Source organism: Periplaneta americana, chromosome 6, assembly GCF_040183065.1.
Source record: "Periplaneta americana isolate PAMFEO1 chromosome 6, P.americana_PAMFEO1_priV1, whole genome shotgun sequence".
Lineage (NCBI taxonomy): Eukaryota > Metazoa > Arthropoda > Insecta > Blattodea > Blattidae > Periplaneta > Periplaneta americana.
The window spans coordinates 96,569,422-96,591,616 of NC_091122.1; the positions used below are offsets into that span (position 1 = coordinate 96,569,422).

The 22,195-nt window shown below is 38.2% G+C and overlaps 1 protein-coding gene across 1 annotated transcript in view; it reads left to right on the plus strand.

Moving 5' to 3' along the window:
* The window catches only part of LOC138701516 (lysozyme-like), a 29,271-nt gene extending 15,943 nt beyond the window's left edge, over positions 1-13,328 (plus strand). Inside the window, exons 4-5 of the mRNA XM_069828488.1 lie at positions 2,650-2,723; positions 11,834-13,328. Coding sequence (XP_069684589.1) covers positions 2,650-2,723; positions 11,834-12,025 — 266 coding nt within the window. The 3' untranslated portion in view covers positions 12,026-13,328. The remainder of the gene's footprint in view (positions 1-2,649; positions 2,724-11,833) is intronic.
* Positions 13,329-22,195: the final 8,867 nt, after the last annotated feature.

Here is a 22,195-nt window from a genome sequence, read left to right on the forward strand (position 1 = left end):
TGTAAAAAGACGAAGCTAATGGCTGAAGTACTGCTCTACTACATTAAAAAATGTTACCAGACCTACCGGTACGTAATGTAGACATTCCTAAGTCTGTCAAATTGGAAAGAAAAATGTTAATACAATACAGACGCTTCGGAGCCAGTTCAGATGTAACAAATGAGCCAATTTGGGTATCAAAATGTTTATACTCTGGGTGCCATGTCGGTAATTGCGAGACAATTCGGATGTAGCCCCCTCAGCAATGCAATTTGACAGAAAATACTTTGAAAGAGTAATGGAACGGAGAAAAATTCTCTCCGTTCCATTACTCTTTCATCGTATGATGACGCAGAATATCTGCATGGAAATATCGGTACATTAAAATAATATATAGAAAATACTTTGCCGACTGACCCTCCAGCGCCCCAAGTACTTGGTTGTAAAAAATAATTGTATTTACTGCCACAGAAATCTTGCCTTCGCCTGTGAATAACCAATCAGAACCCTCGATTAGAAAAACTGACTGCGTTCCTTCATCTCCACGTGAAGGGAGAGTTGCCGCATGTATGAATAAAATGAAGTAGCACTCATTGAAGGGTCGAAGGTCGCTAGGAATATAGCAACTGTGCAGCATACGAATGGAGATGGTCAGAAGTTTCTGTACTGGAAATCGTGAATCTGTTAAGCGACGTCCAAAGAAGTCACCGAACTGCACACAAGGAAATTGAACACACACTAGTCGATTATGTTCTAATTCAGACAGGGAAATAAGGGAGGGGAGGTATAGATGATCGAGTTCACTCCTTTCACAATATTTCGGACGTAGCTGCTTGTTTCTACATCAACGGGTAACTACATGAACTTGGCTTCTTTTCTGCTTAGGAATATACAAAACTAATGCGGCATGCGTTTACAATAAACATGTAAAATCAAGTGAAATAAGCAATATAGGCATTCACATAGTCACCATGGCTTAACACTCATTATAAATAATCACTTGTGCTCTAGATCGCCTACACTGTTTGATCAAGATGATTCTGTATGTAGCTATTATGATGAATACTGTTACTACATAAACGTGGAGGAGCAGAAATCAGATGATAATCAGAGCAGTGATGATAATCTGTTAGACGTGTACGCGCAATATTTTTAATCGCGTTCATTTAAAAAGGATGTCGCAAACATATTATGTGGATGCAAAGATTGTTCAGAATCTTAGCTGCAAAATTACAATGTTAGGAAATTTGTCATTTGGTAATAATTATTCGTAGAAATTCTTGCGGGTTTTACCTGACATTTAAAAAAAGGGCATCGTTCTCTATGAGCGTATTCCGAATCTCACCGGTGAGCAATCCGATGGCATCATGGTGTTCCGAATTCCACCGATGACGTCATTGATGCTCCACCGGTGTCACACCGGTACCATCAACTTGCAGAGGTGGTGGCAGTCTCCATCAGCCGCCATCAGTGAATCTGATCGGTTCTTGTATAGGGCGGGAATTAGCAGACGAATAACATCGTGCACTGTTGTGTCATGGTGGTGTGTTCTGCTTTAGTTCTGCTGCATTGTTTGTAATGAGCACAACGTAAAAACAATATGTTAATGGCTTATGAGCGAACATGTCAACGGACCAGTTATTACTACCGGTTCAAGAAATAAGTTGTTTATGATCTCTTTTATTTGAACGAGATGGCAGTACGAAAATTTCGCAAAATTTTGCTAGCGAAGCACAGACAACAACTTGTACAGTCGCCATGACAACCATCGATCCTTCCAGCAGTTTTGTTCCATATTTCGCTGCAAAGTGACGTCATTTATGCCACCGGATCGGTGAGATTCGGAATACGCTGTATGACTATGTGTTTTGAAATGCGATAACTTCACTGCACTGCATTTTCAACTAGTAGTGATTGAAGCTTAACATTTCCAGTAACAAAATTTTCTCGTATATCCTTGAAAACTTTCTATTTCAAAGTGCACAACAAATTAAATTGAAATAAAATATTGCTTTATCGCATGTAACAACTATTTCATTAATATAAACCATTTTTAAGAATGCTATTTTAAAGTCTAACCTGCAAGTTTATGCTTTCAAATTTCTTTTTATGTTCTAGATTGAAGAGCCGTCTGAAATTATAATATTTTATATATTTTTTAACTGAACAGTTAAGGCATTGAGATTTAGTACCTTATTCATAATAACAAAATCCTTCATGGAAATTAAATCGAAGCTTATTATTTATTCGCCACATGCTATCAATTTACATAACCCTGATTAGAACGCTATGATAACGGATTCATGTACAGTACATACACGCAGACGGGTGTAATACTTGTGGAAAAGAGAAATGAATGGGTGGTGTAAGTAGTTCCCACGCGGGTACATATTGCCCATGCTTGCTCTAAATTAATGTCCTTCTCATACTACTATTCGTTCACTGATGTTTTAGCTAGTCAGTGGGAAAGGGAATATTTACGAATTTATTTCCATATTTCTGCATTTACAGACAAGCAGACCTCAAAATATCAGTCCTTAATCTTGTGGGAAAGTTGACAGGTTTCAATATTGTCAAACATAAAAAATACTGCCTCTCAAAGCTGGTTAAATTTAATATAGAGCATTGCAACGCAGTTTCCAGCTCATGCTGTCTGTTTCTGTATTGCAGCGTTCAAGAGGTGCGTGCTGGATCCCTTCTGTGCGGCGCGAGCTGTGCAAGGCTACATGAAGAGGTTCAGCAAGGTGAGTTCGCGGTGATAACGAAAAATAACAACTATTCAACGTTCAAGATTGAATAGACTAGATACTAGAACAGCGGTCAGATCCAAGTTAAAATCCCTCAAGTCGGGGGAAGCTTGCGGGAGAAAAAAGGTGATGCTGAAGAAACTGTTCTCGGTGTAGGTCTACTCCCATTTTTTCTCTTATAATTGCTTCAAATTCACAATAATTATTAGCACCGGTACAATATCAGCATGAAATTGTTACGCTGAAGTATCTTTTCAGGAGATTAACTCAAAGAAATCCCTAAAGTTAACACATTACGGAAAAGATAGCTATGGGAATCACTAGACTTGGCATGGATGCCTCAACGTTCGAATGGTTCCATTCCAAGCAAGTGAATAAGGCTCGAATACGAGGGTGAAGAGAGAACGTACAAAACAGCACAAGTCCTCTAACTACAGACGTGTTCAGGCAATATTTCTTTTCTTTACTTTCACACTAGGAAAATGCCGAAAATGAAGTTTGTCTGTTCATGTAGCTACAGATATGAAAATAAAATTTGGAGCTTCCTTATTGTATGTTTCGCTTACAACACACTGTGCATGCCCAGTTCTCCAAACTCTCATCTGCGTGGCGTGTCGATCTCCTGACGACGCACAATGTGCAATTTTCCCAATCTAGGTGGACAAAAATCATATTTCGACTTGTTTAGTTAGGCATAGATGAATATGAATCCATGTTCTTTAACAATTGAAGAATCTTGTGAGGAATAACTTTCACTGTTTTATCAGCGGCAAGCTATTTTTAGAAGGGTATGAACAATGAGTTCTCTCTGAAACCTATCGCTCGTGTTCAGTCGCAGACAGAGAGCCTTACTGCGTGGGTCAAAAAGAGCCAATTGTTATTGATTTATTGTGTTGTGAGACATGAAATTTATTCAGATTGGTACGTTCTTACTAATGTAACTTCAATTTCAAGTTTGTAAATTATTTTTCTTCTTACAGTACGGTTTAAATATTACAATTTAAAAAAAAAAAAAAAGCTCTTTAAATATAATGTGAGTTTTAATAGGCTATAGCCGGTCGCGTCGGGTTACAACAATAATTCCTTTTCCATTTAATGCAGCATCATTTAGAGTGTTGAATCCTTGTTTTAAAATTTGCGTGTTTTTGCACATTTATCAGTAATTAATTTTTTTTTCAGTTGTGGGGCATACGGCATATGTAAATAAATTCAAATGTCTTATTTTTTTAGATTATAAACAACGCATTTTATGTGTAATTCAGAAAACAAAAGTTCATATTCAGTAAGTTCATTTATATAGCCAATGTCGTTTGAATAATTGAGGACTTATATGTAGTCTACAAGGAGCGTATACAGAAAACTATGTTCGGAGGAAATTACATTTAAAATTTTCATTTTGGTTTAGTGCTTGTACTAAGTACTTAAAAAACATTTTTAATAAATGCAGTAATAAACATAATCGTGAAGATAATTCTTTGAAACAGACATTATAACTTTTGAAATAGCAACTTGCATTTTAAAATGTGTCAGTATAAGCCCTTAATACATATAATGTTAATGACAGAAATTTAATATACCAAAACTAAATTCAAATAGCTGTTTTAAGTCACTTGTAATAATAATAATATGGTCATACAAAGTAAAGATAATTAAAAATAAATGAGTAATTTATATTTTCCAATCGACTGATGTGGAATCCATAATAATTTTGATGATGGTTTAATAAATGATACACAAACTTTTCTTGCTTGCCATTTTGCATCTCAGCAATTTTCTTTATTGGAGTCACTTCGCTCTCTTCTTTCTCCGCCAAGTTTTGTTGGTTGGCTTTTGTGAATATTTATTCAAACCAAGCCACCTCCTCTTCAGTGAGGTACCGATATTTAAAGAGACTCCGAATGTCATTCCTCTTGGCAGTATTAAGTTGTACAATGGAAATTTATGGTAAACATATATCCAATGGAATGTTTGAACATCATTTTGTAAAGAAAAATGGTTCATGAGACCCAGAATTTGAGGAACATACTGCAATCCTGTCATGTGGAGAAAATGTCATTCTTTAATAAGACTGAATTTTGAAAATGTTCACGGTTAAGATGAAAGTCACTTGTTTTGTGTGTAGCCGCATGATTTAAAGAAAGACTCTTAACGACTGACGTGTTCTTTACAAAGTTTATCTCGTGTATCATTACATGCAGATTAACAATCGACCGCCATGATCGCTGTATTAAAGATATTGAAACAAAATTTTGCAAGATGGGCAACATGACTATGGGGGCAAGAAAATGAATCATACCTAAAAAGGGTTTATAGAGGTATACGCCCCTTGTACATATAACTCCTCATTGTGTAAGGAAATAAACTGTAGGTCTAACCAGTAATATTATTCGCAACGTGATAAGGAACTGAACTGTTACGAAACGAGTACAACGTGTAATAATGAAATCTACCTCATCTTCCTGACAGTCATCTTTTCTTGCACAGGCTTAATCATACTCTTCAGACTAATTAGAGGTATGAATATCACTGACACTGAAACATGACTCCTAAAGCTGAAGTCTGTGTCCTTGTGGTTGTAATAAGATACCCTTCAGCGAAATGAATACGGTGATTTTGTAACTCGCGTAGTATCAAAATTTGGACTTGCATTGCTGCGTATAACCCTAGATCGTATATATGACAGATTGATAATCCCTATGTTAAAATCGGTAGCACTATGAAGAGAACAACCGCCAGGATCACCACCCGTCCGCCGTAAACGAACACGAGATGGTAGTACAGTCGTTAATGCAATTCAAATGGGAGTTATGACGTAACTCCTTATGTAACAACTAGATGTCAGCATAGTAAACCTGACAAAATTTGTTACCGTCAAACCCTATAAGGCGAGCAATCTGATGATTTAGGACAGTGGTGACCAAAACTCGAGCTGCAGTGATTACATGCGACACACAGACTATGAAGTAAGGAGACGGAGGAAAGGTACTTGGCATGAAAACTACAACCATTGGTGGTTCCTGTACTAACATTTTGATCAATTCCGCGGATAAAAATCTCAAGCTTTGCTGTATCAGTAATGTCACTGCTGTCATCAAGAGCCAGTGAATAATATACGATTTTTCTTGCTTCTTTTTTTAACCTTCCTCTTGAATAAAATCGGGAATTTTCTAAATTCTTCTCTCGATACTTGGTCGAGAAATTCGTAGTTTTTCAAAAATAAAAACTTCTTATGAACAAGTTATTTAAGCTATTTTAATCATTACTCTTTTGAGAAATGCTGTTCTATTAAAAGGCTTTAGAGCACGAAATATTTCAAACCCCATTAGGTAGCTGACTTCCTTACTTTTATTTATCTCATCTTTCTCTTTATGGTATGATTTAAGACATGTCAATTCCTGGCGTTTAGCAGTTCGTTGGCACATAATATTGAATCAGTTTTTCTGAATATTATTATTAAATGAATATCTAATAAATAGTTACCCTCATCTAAAGATTAAGAAGATTAAAACAGAGATAAAACCTAATAATTTTATCCTTCTAGGGAGAAGATCTAAAATTTTCAATATTCATGTACGTACAGAAGAATTATAGAAACAAATACTTAGTGCTCAGTAATAATAATAATAATAATAATAATAATAATAATAATAATAATAATAATATAATAATAATAATAATGATGATAATATAATAATAAATAATAATAATACATTATTCAGTGTGACAGTTAATGTTTCTATATACGGTACTCCTAATTGAAGCACTGAGCAAAGTAAACATATTACATTTTGTCCGACAGAACAATAAAAAGTTCTTCTCATTCTTTACGAAACCCCTTCTTACTGCTTGTAGAGATAGAGTTTGTAGAGCGACATTGATACCGCCACTGTTTGCATTCAATATGTGAATGAAACACACAGCAATATACAGTAAACTCCTCGTACCCGTTTAAATGTCTGTGATTAGTAATTAAACTGATTACACGATGTAATTACGACACCGCTTTGGTCACATCTAGGATATAACATCGCTCCAAATTGTCTGACAATAATGTGAATTACCTCAATGAAAATTCATACATGCTCGACATGAAAAATTAAGGAACAGACATTGAAAATTTATGAGATAAATTAAAGGGCTAGGTGTCACATAATGATAAACCATACGTCTGACGAAATCGAGATTAGATTATACCTCAGTGTACAAATGGTCCAAGAGGCCTCTCTCATGTTATTAATATATAAAAATCAGAGTCGTGAGCACGGCGCATGTTGTTGTTCAGTTGACTATCCGAAGACAGGTTGGAACCCTATAAGTGACGCAATAAGTTATCAATTATGAGGCAACTAAGCCAGGAGGTAATATAATAAAATGGCCAGTTCCTTTCCCCCTTCATTGCATACATCGCTGACTAATAACATATTACACTATTCAGACTTCAGATGTACACAAACAATTTTATTATTTTTCCTCTGACACATATCGCCAAGTGAGATGTATTGCCTGATAATAGATGTGCATATCAGCCAGAACCTCAATCAGAGGCAATCATGGCGCACATGCCCACATTTTAAGTTTCATACGATTCTTAATAAATCATTCCAGTTTAAAGTTTATTTCCTTTAACTGTCATTCAAAAGATATAGCCTACAAATATTCGAAAGAAATTATTAAACAATCATAGACGAAGACAAACTTTTATTTTCCACATAGCACAACAAATAGACCTATATTTCTTACGACCTCAAAAAGGAAATAAGTTCACTTTATTTGCACATTCAACGGTCTATATAAAGGCATTTAGTTAAGTTTGCACACATTAAAATTGTGAATGTTTATATATTGTGGCCACTTTTAATATTAGTTCAATGTTTACGATTTATAGATAGGCAAAGTGTTTATAATATTGGGCCTATATTACCTGTCAAGTAACTAATAGCACTAATAGCGAGAGAAAATGTCAATTTAAAAACCACAGAAGAAAAACGTGGAGTTAAACTGCAGGCTATTTTCTCAGAGATTGAAAGGTTAAAAAAAAATTCCGTGTTGTAAAAAATAAGTTTGTCAAAGACACGGCCTCTCTGTGTTAGCAACGGTTATTCTTTGAACTATTTCAAACAAAGAAGTTTAATACAAGTTTTGCTCGTTTTTGCTTTCTTTTCGACCAAAAAAATATATATTTTGTACGAAACATTTCACAGCGTGTTTTGGGGGAGCTACTGAATTAATTCCCAGAAGTCCAGTCAGCTTAAGAGAGTAATGTATTATGATAATAAATTATTAAAAAAAATAGTTTTGGTCTTTAAATGTGCAGAAATTTGATTTGAACAAATGTAACTTTTCGTTCTGAAAATAAATTTTAAAATGTTATATTTGTTCGGATCAAATTTCTGCTCATTTAAAAAAAAATGAAAAATGACCGAAATATTAGTGTGGTACATAGGTGATAGGTTTTAAAATCACGAAATCTGTCGGCATGGCTAACAGTTTGGAGGAAAGAAGGCTATATGATTACCTAGACACGACTTGTGGTACGCAACACGTTGATGTGGAATAGAAGGAAATGTCATTGGAGAAAGTGCAATGAAGAAATCGTATGAATGCGTGAAAAGGTCATTTGACAAATACCGACAGTTTCCTGCTCAGTAAGTAATGTCAGCTTCAGATCTTTAAGCATTCACATTCTTCACAACTGAAATACTGGGTGTTCATTTCAAAGTGTGTCATGACGTCACTGTTGTGAGTCAGCAATTTGAAGCGAGTTTCAGCTTTTATGTCAGAGAAGTTGCCTAAAAAATCAAGGCGTTCAATCTGAACTTGAGAACGTGTACGGTATAACTTGAATGTCGTAGCAACAGATGGCGGTCTGTACGGTCTGTGTGCTACCATAACCTCTTTCGAACTGTGTTTTGCGCGGGCAAGTAGGGTATTTGTTATCATCGGTTGCGTACGGCAACATTCCACAATACAAATCGTATGTATCGGTAAGTATTCTTCAGAATGAACGCCGTACTTGCTAGGCAACTTCTCTGGCATTTAGGTAATACGCCTCTGCAGAAGTGTAGGAAGATTGAATTCTCTAGGCTCATCGGCTAGCCACATGACGGCATACAGCGAGCCATGACACACTTTGAACTGAACACCCAGTAGACTTTTGTGTATTCCACTGTGTTCCTGCAACTTACATTTCCAACGTTTCGGTACTACATACAGGTTCCATCATCAAGGCGGATAGACATGACCAGAACGATCGCCACTTTATATTTCAAACGCTTCGGAACTACATAGGCCTACATATCTAGAGCTGCATCTACACGGTTCAATTTTCCATGCGAGTATTCATCCACTCCGGGAAGAATATTGAAACAATCAAGTGAAAACGCCCATTCAATTGAAATGCATGAAGATTTTGTGTCTACATGGTGCGCCGTTTTGAATGTCATTTTCACTACGTATATTATATTAATTAATATTAAATATTTATCTTGCACTTATTGCTTGAATGCGTAAAGTTGAATGAAAAATTGAACCGTGTAGATGCACCTTTACAGGGTCATCGTTACGTCACTCGATACGCGAACGAACGAATGCAAATACTCATGAATTCATATGAATCAGCTATTTATGACAGAATTAGTGGAAGAAAGGAAGAGAGAAAGAAAGATAGGATAAATGAATGAATGAATGAATGAATGAATGAATGAATGAATGAATGAATAAATGAATGAATGAATGAATGAGGGCTATAACAAATGTAAGAAAAGCTATTTGACTTCGTTCATGTATATGAATTTTACTGTTCAAGTAAATATAATATGTAATTATTATTTCACAAATTTACAAAGGCTATATGAACGCATAAGATGTTATAATTGTTTCTGAAATTAGACTGAAATCAGCATTTGAAAATGACGCGAATGTTAAACTAATCCTAATCTTGCCACTATCTGAAGTAGGCCTACTTACCGCACAATGAAGTGTTCTTCACTAAGGGCAATGGTTAACTCGCTTAAACTGAAATACTATTAACTTGAAATATTCGCAATTAAAAAAACACACACATATTAATGTATTACTGTCGTCCTCTGAGGAGTTTATTTCTGGAAGGAATTCAGGCATTACCTAAGATGATAACGGTAATCACAGCCATATAGAAAACATGCAACTGCCTCTAATTAATATGACGATGACAGTCTTAAGGACGACAGCGGTGATGATGATGATGATGATGATGATGATGATGGTAATGAAAGTTTTACGACGTTAGCGATGATGTAAACGACGATGATGATAATGAAAGTTTCACGACGATAGCGATGATATAAACGACGATGATGATAATGAAAGTTTTACGACGATAGGGATGATATAAACGACGATGATGATAATGAAAGTTTTACGACGACAGCGATGATATAAACGACGATGATGATAATGAAAGTTTTACGACGATAGCGATGATATAAACGACGATGATGATAATGAAAGTTTTATGACGAAAGCGATGATAAAAACGACGATGATGATAATGAAAGTTTTACGACAGCGATGATATAAACGACGATAATGGTAATGAAAGTTTTACGACGAAAGTGATGATGTAAACAATGATGATAATAATAAAAGTTTTACGACGATAGCGATGATATTAACGACGATGGTGATAATAAAAGTTTTACGACGATAGCGATTATATAAACGGCGATGATGTTAATGAAAATTTTGTGATAGCGATGATATAAACGACGATGATGGTAATGAAAATTTTACGGTTACAGCGATGATGTAAAGGATGATTATGATAATGAAAGTTTCACGACAATAGCGATGATATAAATGACGATGATGATAATGAAAGTTTTACGACAGCGATGATATAAACAACGATGATGATAATGAAAGTTTTACGACGAAAGTGATGATGTAAACGGTGATGATAATAATAAAAGTTTTACGACGATAGCGATGATATTAACGAAAATGATGATAATAAAAGTTTTACGACGATAGCGATTATATAAACGACGATGATGTTAATGAAAGTTTTGTGATAGCGATGATATAAACGACGATGATGGTAATGAAAATTTTACTGTTACAGCTATGATGTAAAGAATGATTATGATAATGAAAGTTTTACGACAATAGCGATGATATAAACGACGATGATAATGAAAGTTTTACGACAACTATGATAATGAACGTTTTGATGATGTAAACGACGATGATGATAATTAAAGCTTTACGATAGCGATGATGTAAACGACGATGATGATAATGAAAGTTTTACGATGATAACGATGATGTAAACGACAATGATGATAATGAAAGTTTTACGACGATAGCGATGATGTAAACAACGATGATGATAATGAAAGTTTTACGATGATAGCGATGATATAAACGACGATGATAATGAAAGCTTTACGATGATAGCAATGATATAAACGACGATGATGATAATGAAAGTTTTACGACGATAGCGATGATATAAACGACGATGATGATAATGAAAGTCTTACGACGATAACGATGATGTAAATGACGATGATGATAATGAAAGTTTTACGACGATAGTGATGATGTAAAGATGATGGTGATGATGATCATGATAATAATTAAAGTTTTACGACGATAGCGGTAATGTATACAATGATGAAGGTGATGTTAGTGAAGATGAAGATGATGATGATGAAAGGTTTAGCGATGATAGCGATAACGTAAACGATGACAGTGGTGATGGTGGTGATTGTGATGATGATGATGATGATGATGATGATGATGATGATGATAGAAATTGTCATGGTGATAGTTGCGGTGGTAATGGTAATGATAGCTTTAGCGACGTGAAGTGATATCGATGATGATAAGGTGGTTTTAAGAATGATATTGACAACCGTTTCGACTATACTGATGGTAATTATTCTTGATGATGATGGTGATGGTGTTTGTAATGATGATAGAGAAACTGGTGGTGGTGGTGATCTTTTTAATTATTGTAATGATGCTGATTATGATAAATGATAACGGAGACGATAGAGATGATACTAACGGTAATGAGGAGTCAGGTTCCCTTGGCTTAGCATGGTCGCTCTTGCTTGACTTAGGACTGTAACGGGGACCAGCAGATCGACTGCGAGGACTACGCCCTGCTGCACTACCAGGGTGCGGGCTGCGAGGGCGACCCCGACGAGGACTACGAGGAGTTCCGGAGTACCCTGAACAGGTGCCTGGCCGAAGTCGCCAAGAAAGTCAACGCCAGCACCACGCAACGAGCTCCTGCAACTACTGTCTCTTAGTACACTGAAAGAGGGATGTTACAGTACTGTACCACTGACGTTCCTTGGGCGAGATTAACCATCGTGACAATAGCTGTATGGTAAAGATGGAGAAAATTGCTATTCCTGGATTTTTTTAACCTCCAAGATGGTATTGTGATCTGTCGTCTGAAGAAGAAAATACTATTGTCTACAACCGATAAGATAAAGAATAAATTATAAAGCTGAGATTCCATTTACTCAAAAACTAGAATTACAGAATCTCTCTCTCACACTACATAGAAAGTATGATGGAAGGGAAGCAACAACACACCCAATTTTATTAAAACATGGCTCTATACTTCCATTTCACTCTTGCGCCTTCATGGCATCTAAAGAGAATTTTTCTCCCTTTGTAAAAAAAGAATATAGAGATCATATAGGTCTAATATCGATTTCTTATTCTTTCGCTATAGAAGGATGTTTATTGCGATGTGAACAGAAAGTTAAACAAGTAGATAATAAATTAATAAATGAATGTTATTTTCAAAATTGTTAATGTGAAGTGTTCATTGTAAGAATTACCATAATTGTGGAGTCTAGGAAATAATAAAAGTATTCCCAATATATTCCACTGCGCGATACTTCAAGCTGTAAATTAACTTTATGGTTAATATGCAATTGTTATACGAGGTGCTACCAAAACAGGCGAGAATTTGCCCGTAGAAACATAACCTAATTTCTACTGTCACATTGAAAGTAGACACTTTGGGCTTGTATTCAATGGTTTCCCATTTTTGGAAGCACTCAGGATTAGCGTGTTCAGTATCCTCTGTGTTTCCACTTGGATCTCTTCAATGGAGTCAAAGCGTCGTCTTTTTAATTTGAGTTTCATCTTAGGGAAGGTGCAAAAGTCTAAGAGACCAGGTCAGGCGAGTAGGCAGGACTGGGAGCATTGGTCATGTTATATTATGTCAGGAAGTTCCTCACAATGAGAGAGATGTTTGCAGGACGCATTGTCGTGGTGTAACATCCAGTCTCTATTCTTCTACGTCTCATACCGTTTGCACCTTACATTTTCCCTCAGACTCCTATAAACATCGCAGTAAAACTTCCCGTTGACGGTTTGACCAGGTGCAACAAATTTTGAAAATTGCAGGAAGACAAGAGTACGGTGTAAAGTAAAATTCAGAAATACGCGCGTGGTATTAAAATTCTCGAATATTTTGGGATAGCGCTTCGTACATTGACATAAACTTTGTGCATACATTGTTGTGATCTCAAAAATTTTTATGTAAACTTGTAACTTGAATGTAAATAATAAAATACTTCGATGCGAAAAGAATCTTGAAATTCAGTAGGTGTTATGCAATATTTAGAAAAAAATATATATCACGTTTTTTTTTAATGTCTAACATCATTGCTAAATATTGCATCCAATATTTCTGTGTCTTGTCAGTTTAAAAGCTACACCTTCCATATTTAATATTCTTCGCTTAGCCTATATAGAAATTTGAGAGTTTGTCTTGCAGCTTGTATTGTCACTGAATTTAAAAGTCCAATTTTTCTTCTCAATTTCTAATCAGGTACTGCACTACATCTTGAAGGCCATGAAGATTTGGGTAAGCCTAGAATGAGCCCTAAAAGAAATGAGCCATGGACCTACTTACTGTGCTTTCCTAGTTATAATTTTCGGCATTTCCTAAATCAAAGCGTTCACAAATCTCTGAACTTGACATAACGTCTGGGTATTGTGCCATACAAGCGTGCAATATGCAAATTATACGTTTACATCGAGCAATAAGCTACTACAATTTGTACAAGAGGATACTAAGTTTTGTCTCCTTCCCAACAACAGGACACACTTCTCTTTTCGGCACATTAAAGTTCTCACAGACGTTGTGTGCTCAGGGACGCGCTGACGATCTGTCATCATATAATTAACGTAAAAATTATAGACCTACATATAATTATGGCAAGCATACAAGAAATGTGTCCAATTAGTATGGAAAAGTGTTGAAAGCAATAATTTTCTCTCTTGTTAGCAAAAGAAACATTACATCCATTATGACAGTCGAGTATTAGCAGCTCACACACGTGAATCTCAGCATACTCAGCTCCGCACGAGATCGGATGAGTCTACTTACGAATTATAGGGAAATGGGTTCTCTTTGCCTTGAACTCAGTAGACACACATCCGACCTTCCATTCTTCTCCTACCCCCTACACAGAAACGTTGTTCCCTTACTGCACATCGCGAGTGTCTTGACAAAATGCATGAGCTGTACGCGTAAGCAAACCCATAAGAATAAGGCAGGGAACATTTGTCTAAGCTCAGTCCTGCAGCCACTTATATAGCTCATTATGACAATCGCGGATCCAAGTTCAAATTCTGACGATGGGGAGTTGTAATTATGGTAAACAAAGTCAATATTTTAGGGTTCTTCTCCGGGTTCTTCAAAACTCTTCACAATTCACCTTTCATCATCATCTCAGTTTCGAAAAACAGAGCATCTATTTGTATTTTCTCGGCGTCGTATCGGCCAACGGCAGTAGCAGATATTCCTCGTAGTTTATCCAAACGTTGGTATATGGTAATGATGGTGGGTTCTAGGTCAGTGGTTCACAATTGTACTCTTCATATTAGCAACTATGTTGTAGCTGTAAATAAATGGCCCAATACTGGGTATAAAAGCAATGGAATAACGTCTTGGCGTTTACTCCAGTTTAGGAATTACTGTTCTACACGAGTTAGAGATCTACAGAGTGGAAGCTCCAAATATCCAGATAGGGGAAATAGAGGACTCAGGTGGGTCTCTGAGGTACGACAAACCATCACTAGAGATATGGTATTCGGACTTGGGTAGACGCAGGAGAACACTAAAAATTATTAAAATATTTTGTGTCGCGCTACTCCAGAAGGCCCGTTTCAATTTTATGTGTCGCGTTCGTAGTCCAAGTGCAAGCGCGCTACTCCAGGAGGCCCGTTTCAGTTTTATGTGTCGCGTCCGTAATTCAAGTGCTAGCGCGCTACTCCATGAGGCCCGTTTAAGTTTTATGTGTCGCGTCCGTAGTTCAAGTGCTAGCGCGCTACTCCAGAGGGCCCGGTTTCAGTTTTATGTGTCGCGTTCGTAGTCCAAGTGCAAGCGCGCTACTCCAGGAGGCCCGTTTCAGTTTTATGTGTCGCGTCCGTAGTTCAAGTGCTAGCGCGCTACTCCATGAGGCCCGTTTCAGTTTTATGTGGCGCGTCCGTAGTTCAAGTGCTAGCGCGCTACTCCAGAGGGCTCGATTTCAGTTTTATGTGTCGCGTTCGTAGTCCAAGTGCAAGCGCGCTACTCCAGGAGGCCCGTTTCAGTTTTATGTGGCGCGTCCGTAGTTCAAGTGCTAGCGCGCTACTCCAGAGGGCTCGATTTCAGTTTTATGTGTCGCGTTCGTAGTCCAAGTGCAAGCGCGCTACTCCAGGAGGCCCGTTTCAGTTTTATGTGTCGCGTCCGTAGTTCAAGTGCTAGCGCGCTACTCCAGGAGGCCCGTTTCAGTTTTATGTGTCGCGTCCGTAGTTCAAGTGCTAGCGCGCTACTCCAGGAGGCCCGTTTCAGTTTTATGTGTCGCGTCCGTAGTTCAAGTGCTAGCGCGCTACTCCAGGAGGCCCGTTTCAGTTTTATGTGTCGCGTCCGTAGTTCAAGTGCTAGCGCGCTACTCCAGGAGGCCCGTTTCAGTTTTATGTGTCGCGTCCGTAGTTCAAGTGCTAGCGCGCTACTCCAGGGGGCCCGTTTCAGTTTTATGTGTCGCGTCCGTAGTTCAAGTGCTAGCGCGCTACTCCAGGAGGCCCGTTTCAGTTTTATGTGTCGCGTCCGTAGTTCAAGTGCTAGCGCGCTACTCCAGAGGGCCCGGTTTCAGTTTTATGTGTCGCGTTCGTAGTCCAAGTGCAAGCGCGCTACTCCAGGAGGCCCGTTTCAGTTTTATGTGTCGCGTCCGTAGTTCAAGTGCAAGCGCGCTACTCCAGGAGGCCCGTTTCAGTTTTATGTGTCGCGTCCGTAGTTCAAGTGCTAGCGCGCTACTCCAGGAGGCCCGTTTCAGTTTTATGTGTCGCGTCCGTAGTCCAAGTGCTAGCGCGCTACTCCAGGAGGCCCGTTTCAGTTTTATGTGTCGCGTCCGTAGTTCAAGTGCAAGCGCGCTATTCCAGGAGGCCCGTTTCAGTTTTATGTGTCGCGTCCGTAGTTCAAGTGCAAGCGCGCTACTCCAGGAGGCCCGTTTCAGTTTTATGTGTCGCGTCCGTAGTTCAAGTGCTAGCGCGCTACTCCAGGAGGCCCGTTTCAGTTTTATGTGTCGCGTCCGTAGTTCAAGTGCAAGCGCGCTACTCCAGGGGGCCCGTTTCAGTTTTATGTGTCGCGTCCGTAGTTCAAATGCTAGCGCGCTACTCCAGGAGGCCCGTTTCAGTTTTATGTGTCGCGTCCGTAGTTCAAGTGCTAGCGAGCTACTCCAGGAGGCCCGTTTCAGTTTTATGTGTCGCGTCCGTAGTTCAAGTGCTAGCGCGCTACTCCAGGAGGCCCGTTTCAGTTTTATGTGTCGCGTCCGTAGTTCAAGTGCTAGCGCGCTACTCCATGAGGCCCGTTTCAGTTTTATGTGTCGCGTCCGTAGTTCAAGTGCTAGCGCGCTACTCCAGGAGACCCGTTTCAGTTTTATGTGTCGCGTCCGTAGTTCAAGTGCTAGCGCGCTACTCCAGGAGGCCCGTTTCAGTTTTATATGTCGCGTCCGTAGTTCAAGTGCAAGCGCGCTACTCCAGGAGGCCCGTTTCAGTTTTACGTGTCGCGTCCGTAGTTCAAGTGCTAGCGCGCTACTCCAGGAGACCCGTTTCAGTTTTATATGTTGCGTCCGTAGTTCAAGTGCTAGCGCGCTACTCCAGAGGGCCCGGTTTCAGTTTTATGTGTCGCGTTCGTAGTCCAAGTGCAAGCGCGCTACTCCAGGAGGCCCGTTTCAGTTTTATGTGTCGCGTCCGTAGTTCAAGTGCTAGCGCGCTACTCCAGAAGGCCCGTTTCAGTTTTATGTGTCGCGTTCACAGTCCAAGTGCTAGCGCGCTACTCCAGGAGGCCCGTTTCAGTTTTATGTGTCGCGTTCATAGTCCAAGTGCTAGCGCGCTACTCCAGAGGGCCCGGTTTCAGTTTTATGTGTCGCGTTCATAGTCCAAGTGCTAGCGCGCTACTCCAGAAGGCCCGGTTTTGTTCCAGCCCAGGTCGTGATGGGATTTGTAATAGACAAAGCAAACGCAGATGGTTTTCTCGTGGTACTCCACTTCCCTCAATCATTCAACCAACACTTTCCATCTCCCCCTCATTTCATATATCATTTGAACAGTAAAAAATGCTGCAGTGAAGTCTTCGCGGTAGTAGGCTACGGGTTGAACTAGCATTGACTCCCAGGCGTTTTCTTCGTCTAGTGATTATTTCAGCCGAAAGGAAGTGAGCTACCGATACGTAATGTTGACAGAGTGCTAGAATGTGCCGTTCATGCTGTTATTTTTATCTACATTTTGCTTTCTCTCTCTTTTCTTCGTTAACCGAAGTGAAACAGTACATTTTACATTTCACGCGTGCCATCCCCTTCTAAAATGTTACCATCTCGTGAAGGGGGAAACAAACTGGTCACTATAACCATTATCTCCTGGCTTAGTTGCCTCATGAGTGATGCCTTATTGGTATTTTTACGAGGTCCTAACCTGTCTTCAGATAGTTGACTAAACAACTAATCTCGTAAGAAAATAGGCTAATGTCCAAACCTGTCTTCAGGCAATTGACTAAACATAAGTTGCGGCTATTCAAGTGAAGTAGGTGAAGGCCACCTTCACTCCTTTTTTCGTGCTTCAATAAACTATATTTTATCAATACATTAAAATAAAATGCATTCCTCACTAAACCATATTTTGCTGTAGGCCTACTATCAATCTGTCTTGTTCGGTTTAATCTGCTCAATTAACTTCCGTCTGGAGTAGGCTACGTCAGATGAACCCTCACCAGTCAGTCCACGTGGCTAGCAGATCAGATACTGAGGGATGTGAATGCTGAAGGTCCGAAGGAGGCTTTCCTTTTCGCCTTCAGTAACAAACCCGGTTGCCGTGATAACGACTTGCTTACTGTAAATTACCGACCCTTTCCGCGAGGCTGTTACGAAGGTCTGGTGAAGAGACATTCATCTGCTTCCTCTGTTCTCGGAAAACAGAATTGTTCTCTCGTACAAACATTGGACCAGGGTGGCAAACTGTAATATTTTGCAACTAAATAAGAAAACAACAATGGCGGGCTTATGTAAGGGCGGCAATGAACCTGAGGGTTCCTTAAAAGCCATTTGTAAGTAAGTAAATAAGAAAACGTAAAATATTGTGTAAAGAAATTAATATTGTTTATATTTAAGATGTAACATATATATTTCTGTATTTTTTTTTAACATTAGTATCTCTTGAATATTATGTTTTGTAGATTTTGAAATATTTTGAGTAGCCTACTATGTAATAAAAAAGTTGGCATAAAATGTGAAACTACGTTGTAACATCTCTCACCGCGCTGACCAACGATTTCGTTTTTAGTCTATGCGTATTCTTTGACAAGTGCAGTGAAGTGTTCCGGTGCTAGCAAGTGTATTAGGCCTAATACGATGAAAAAATGAATCCGTTAAACGATTTAGTGTATAATCTTCTGTAGACACCGTTCTCTCGTTGTTCTGCAGAAGATAAACAAGTTATTTTAAAATACGGCAGACCGACACCTCACATTAATATAACTGTGGAGCGAAGTGTAAGGTAAAAGATTTGAAAGTCATTTGATAAACGCAATTTTATTCCTACGGATTTATTTGTGGTGTTTGACTGTTGTAAGTTTTCTATTCAATGGAATATTGTGCTGCATGATTTGCTATACATTAGAAGTTGCATGTCCTGAAGTTGATTTAAAGTATCAATTCAGTTTATGAACAGGGTTGTGATTTTGAATTTTGTTATGGGTAAGTAACATTTCTTCATTTCTTGTGTACTCTTTTAATTTGATGTGTTTTATAAAATGTTGTGTTAGATTTTTGTCTTTTTTATATCATGTGGACTTATGGTTATTTTATTATGTTGTGATATATATTATTTGGAAGTTTTGTTGAGACAGTGAATTCTTCGGGGTTAAGGGGGTGTAACCTCCGAAAATATTGCAAATTTGTATGTATTATATGCAGTGGTTTTCATGAAATTTAATAAAGTGGTGAATATATTACATTAATACAATATGGCCACCGTATAGCTTACAAAATCGTTCACGACATCATCAATGACGTCACGGCCATCCATCGATGCAGGAAATTACCTACAATTCTATTGGACTTCACCTAATTAATCTGGCACGAGCCGCCACTATAGTGAATAAACAATAACTAGTCTCGTAAGTAAATATATAGAGGGTAGTTTGCAGTTGCTACTACACTGCTGATAGGAATTTATTTGAATTACGAAAATATGGTAGCATAATGACAGGAGAAAGAAAAGTATCCAGCAAAACCATGCCCCGACTATCTTTGCTCCCACAAATTTCACTATTCTCCAAAAATTTGAACAGAGATTTCCGGCGTCGAAAGTCGACGCTTTATCACAACACTGCGAAATGAAAGGGCACTTAGGGATGGAATTCGTGATACTGCGGTTGTGATGTCGTTTTGCTGGAAACTAGTCGGACCCGGTGACCTTCAAGCAAACCCAAGCTTACAAGGAATAGCTACTCAAGTTATTCCCGCTCTTATGTAACTTGCCAGCAGCCTTCTTGGAACCGACAAGCGCGTATGAACCTCTGTCCTGTAACTTGCAACTCCCGAGTTTTTGTGTCGCTCTTGTCTGCACAAGAGGAGGCGGACGGACCACCCAGACTTCACAGTTGCAAGATACGATCATGCTAAACCAGGATGCAATCCGCAAAGACCTTGCAAACATTCATAAAAATTGGAACAGATTTCTACGCTACTTCGGAAACTTAATTTGCCTTCAACCACAGATCTCCTTACGTACAGTTTTAAAAAACATTTGATTATAGATAGAAAATGCAACATTAGCTATGACAAGATTCTAACACACTGGAATTCAACTATTCATTTTTAATATCAATAGATGAGTACACAGCACTTCCCACTGACGAACTCTGAACACACGCATCTCATGTACACATTCATTCATTCATTCACAGTGTTCTGCCCAAGTACAAGTCTTTCACTGCAAATCCAGCACTCTCCAATCTTTCCTATTTTCTGCCTCCCTCTTTGTCTCCGCATATGATCCATATATCTTAATGTCGTCTATCATCTGATATCTTCTCCTGCTCCGAACTCTTCTCCCGTTCACCATTCCTTCCAGTGCATCTTTCAGTAGGCAGTTTCCTTTCAGCCAGTGACCCAACCAATTCCTTTTCTCTTCCTCATCAGTTTCCGCATCATTTTTTCTCCACTCATTATTTCCAACACAGCTTCATTTCTTATTCCAGCTATCCATTTCACACGTTCCATTCTTCTCCATATCCACATTTCAAATGCTTCTATTCGCTTTTCTTCACTTCGTCGTGATGTCCATGTTTCTGCCCCATACAATGCCACACTCCAAACAAGCAATTCACTAATTTCTTCCTTAGTTCTTTTTCCAGAAGTCCATAGAAGATGCTCCTTTCTTCTATAAAAACTTCCTCTGCTATTGCTATCCTCCTTTTGACTTCCTGACAGCACCTCATGTTACTGCTTATAGTACACCCCAAGTATTTGAAGCTGTCCACTTGCTCTACTGCCTCATTTAGAATTCGCAAGTTTACCTTCTTTAGTTTTCTTCCTATGACCATGGACTTCGTCTTATTTGCATTTATCTACATTCCATACTACTCACAGCTGTCATTTAGCTCCAGTAGCATATCCCTTAGTATCGTCTCCTTCTCTGCTAACAACGTCATATCATCAGCAGATCTTAAGCACTTTAATCTTCCTTCTACTACGTACACATTAATGATTTATAAATGGGCACATTGCACTTTATTTCACTTCAATTAGCCGCTATATTGGAGACGAACTTAAGACATAGTCTCTAATTATGTCAGGTGAAGAATATAATGCGTGCAGTTCTGCGTTGTGTTTGAATATTCTACTGGAGCTAAATGACAGTTGTGAGCAATACGGGATGAAGATAAATGCAAACAAGACGAAGACCATGGTTGTCGCAAGAAAAATAGAGAAGGTAAACTTGCGAATTCTAAATGAGGCAGATCGAACATCCCTCAACATTTTCAGATCACTTTTGACAATATCATAAAATTATTTACAGTAAATGTTGGAATTCACACACACTTTAGTTACTGACTTCATTAAAACAATAGAACATCTCATCGGTTTATAAGCAGAACACATTAAGTAAAAAATATTACCTCTGAGAAAAAAGCGTTTGAAAGCTCTTGACAAAACTGAATTCTTGAAATATTATTTTTAGTAAGTTCTTTCACTTTATGTGTATTTTATATTCCAATTCTAAGTTTATACAGATAAATTATATAGTCTATGTACATTATATACGCCTTTTTCACTTCACTTCGATTATAACACGTTTCGATTGGATTCGATCTTATAAGTAACTGATTAACACTAAACGGACCATATGATGATTCGAACCGACATGTAGTGCGGGGAGAACCTAAGACAAAGATTGTGGAAAATAATAATTTGTTTAATGAAATATGCAATAGAAAACTTTAGTAGAAAACAGTTCACTAGTAAATTAACATAAAAATATAAAATTAAGTACAAAAGAGGGAAACTGAACTTAAAATCGGGAAGCGAGAAATTACATAACAAAACATTCAAATATCAGGAAATTCTAACAAAATCGGAATATCTAGCAACCCTATGCATTGTAGACGCCAAAATCGAACCAAGGATCACTTGGATGGAAAGCGTATACGCTATCCATTTACTCAAAGTGGTGGTCTTCTTGTCATGTCATCTTAAAAAAAAACATAGGCCTATATAATTACTTGATTAGTGTAGGAGTGGATTTCCGGTTTACACCTCGTAATTTCTGTTTTTTCTTCAGTATTCACCATTCGTGTAATAAATAGACTACAATAGTGTCTTTGGCCATAACAAATTTCAGTCGCGCCACTAGTATGGGAAGTCCAAATCACGCAACAACTCTAATGAAGCTATGTTAAAAGAGTTTGTAAT